This window comes from Nelumbo nucifera, chromosome 3 (genome assembly GCF_055504915.1).
Source record: "Nelumbo nucifera cultivar China Antique chromosome 3, China Antique-T2T, whole genome shotgun sequence".
Classification (NCBI taxonomy): domain Eukaryota; kingdom Viridiplantae; phylum Streptophyta; class Magnoliopsida; order Proteales; family Nelumbonaceae; genus Nelumbo; species Nelumbo nucifera.
The window spans coordinates 12,567,693-12,569,811 of NC_142651.1; the positions used below are offsets into that span (position 1 = coordinate 12,567,693).

At 47.4% G+C, this 2,119-nt stretch overlaps 1 protein-coding gene across 1 annotated transcript; it reads left to right on the top strand.

The window, feature by feature from the left end:
• Nucleotides 1–213: 213 nt before the first annotated feature.
• LOC104596470 (glutathione S-transferase U17-like) lies at nucleotides 214–1,739 on the top strand. Its single transcript, XM_010257648.3, has 2 exons — nucleotides 214–884; nucleotides 1,134–1,739. Exons 1-2 carry the CDS (start codon nucleotides 561–563, stop codon nucleotides 1,515–1,517), a joined length of 708 nt encoding a protein of 235 aa, XP_010255950.1. The 5' UTR covers nucleotides 214–560; the 3' UTR covers nucleotides 1,518–1,739.
• Nucleotides 1,740–2,119: the final 380 nt, after the last annotated feature.

Below are 2,119 nucleotides of genomic sequence, written 5' to 3' on the forward strand. Positions count from 1 at the left end.
CCACCAAACTCTTCAAGTGGCGACGAGCGGCCACGGCAATCTCTGGACCGGAATAAATGCCCAACAACTAACTGGTTCAAAGATCAACCCAGCCGAGAGACGGGGCGGGTTAGTTGGAGACAAAAACATACACACCCGGCTGAATTATCTATCATGGTTGAATATGCTATACCAGTATTTAGTACAGCTTGATCCCTGATTGAGCCCATAATGAGCATGGTGTGTTCAATCGTGATAGATAGTTCAGCCGGGTGTATATAACTTTATCTCCAGCTCATCCGGACTGCCGGGAGCCGGCCAGGGAGGTACTTATGATTTACTAAAACAAAAATAGCCCGTTCAAACTTCAAACCATGTCTGGGACTTTGGGATGAATAGTCAGTTAGTTTAGTTCTACAACCAGAGGCCCGGAGCTCCAAAACCACTTTCTTATCTAACAGCAGACTCATCTATTTATATCCACATACCGAGACCGACTGACTGACTTGCTCAAGCTGATCACCGCCTCAACAAACAAATATCCTCAATATATTCTCAAGCAAGCAGCAGTTAGTTCCTCGATGGCCACAGGCGGGAGCGACGTCAAACTTTTGGGTGCATGGCCGAGCCCGTTCGTGATGCGGGCAAGGATCGCCCTTAACATAAAGTCCGTGGACTACGAGTTCCTCCAGGAGACATTTGGCTCCAAAAGCCAGCTCCTCCTCCAATCCAACCCTGTCTACAAGAAAATCCCAGTTCTCATCCATTCCGACAAGTCCGTCTGCGAGTCCCTCGTCATTGTTCAGTACATCGATGAGGTCTGGTCCTCTGGACCCTCTATTCTCCCTTCCGACTCATACGATCGCGCCATAGCCCGCTTCTGGGCTGCCTACATCGACGACAAGGTACGCCGCATGCATGAGAGAGCAAATCCCTGCCGTGTATTGAGAACATCTCCCAATGATGATATCATCATCGGGGGATGTTTATAATACACGGCGGCGGGGATGTGTTGTGGGGGGCTGATTTGAACTCCGCATGCAGTACGCTTTCCATCTTTTCATATCTTAATTTGTTTCTCCATCGTCATGTGTGTCATGTCACGCAAGTTCTATTAATATATATATATATATAACGTCGTTGGGTTGGTGCAGTGGTTTCCTTCGCTGTCTGGTATACCAAAAGCGCAGGGAGAGGATGCCAAGGCAGCGGCAATAGGCCAAGTGCGCGAGGGGTTGGCGTTGTTGGAGGAGGCATTCGGAAAGTGTAGCAGAGGCAAGGGGTTCTTTGGTGGGGAGCATATTGGATACCTTGATATAGCTTTAGGCTGTTTCTTGGCGTGGCTCAAGGTGGCCGAGAAGACCAATGGCATAAAGCTGCTCGACGAAGAAAAGATGCCTGCGCTTGTGGGATGGGCAGAGCGGTTTTGTTCGGATGTTGCCGTGAAGGATGTGATGCCCCAGACCGAGAAACTGATGGAATTCGCTAAAATGCTGTTCAATAAGCCTGTCCTTCCAACTAAATTAATCAACGGGTAACATACTAGCTGAGATACTAGACCGAAAAACTGGGGCCATGTTTAGGTTCTGAACTATTAATTTCTCGTCCTAGCTAGTCAGTTGCAACCGCGCTTTGCTTTAATGGTTTCACATCCTCCTAGCTGTCTCCATTAATTAATGGGCATCGTTCTTACTTGAATGGGAAAGTGGTACTCGATCGGTTGCTGTCTCCTAATAAAGCTAAACACTTTTGGATTGGGATTTTTCTGTCTGGAACACTTGGATTGAATTCATTATGCTTTAACAATTAACACTCGATTGTGAATCTTTTATCTCGGACAAGTCAGAAGCACTCCGGATCCAGTGATCTCCGTCTGGACTCGAAGGGATTTTCTCTTCGTCCCCTACATCGAAACTCTCACGTTCTCAACCTTCTTCCCCAACCATTAATCGGACGACAAACCCTTCCTCACGGTTGTGCCTTTGGATCTGCAAGACAAACCCTCACATTCTAAATCAGAAAAAACGCTCATGTTCTCAGTCCAAATAAAACACAAACCCTGCTCGCCCAACCATTAATGGGTAAACAAGGTTGTTCTGGCTTTGGATTTGGAAGACACGAGGCGTCTTCTTCTTCCTCC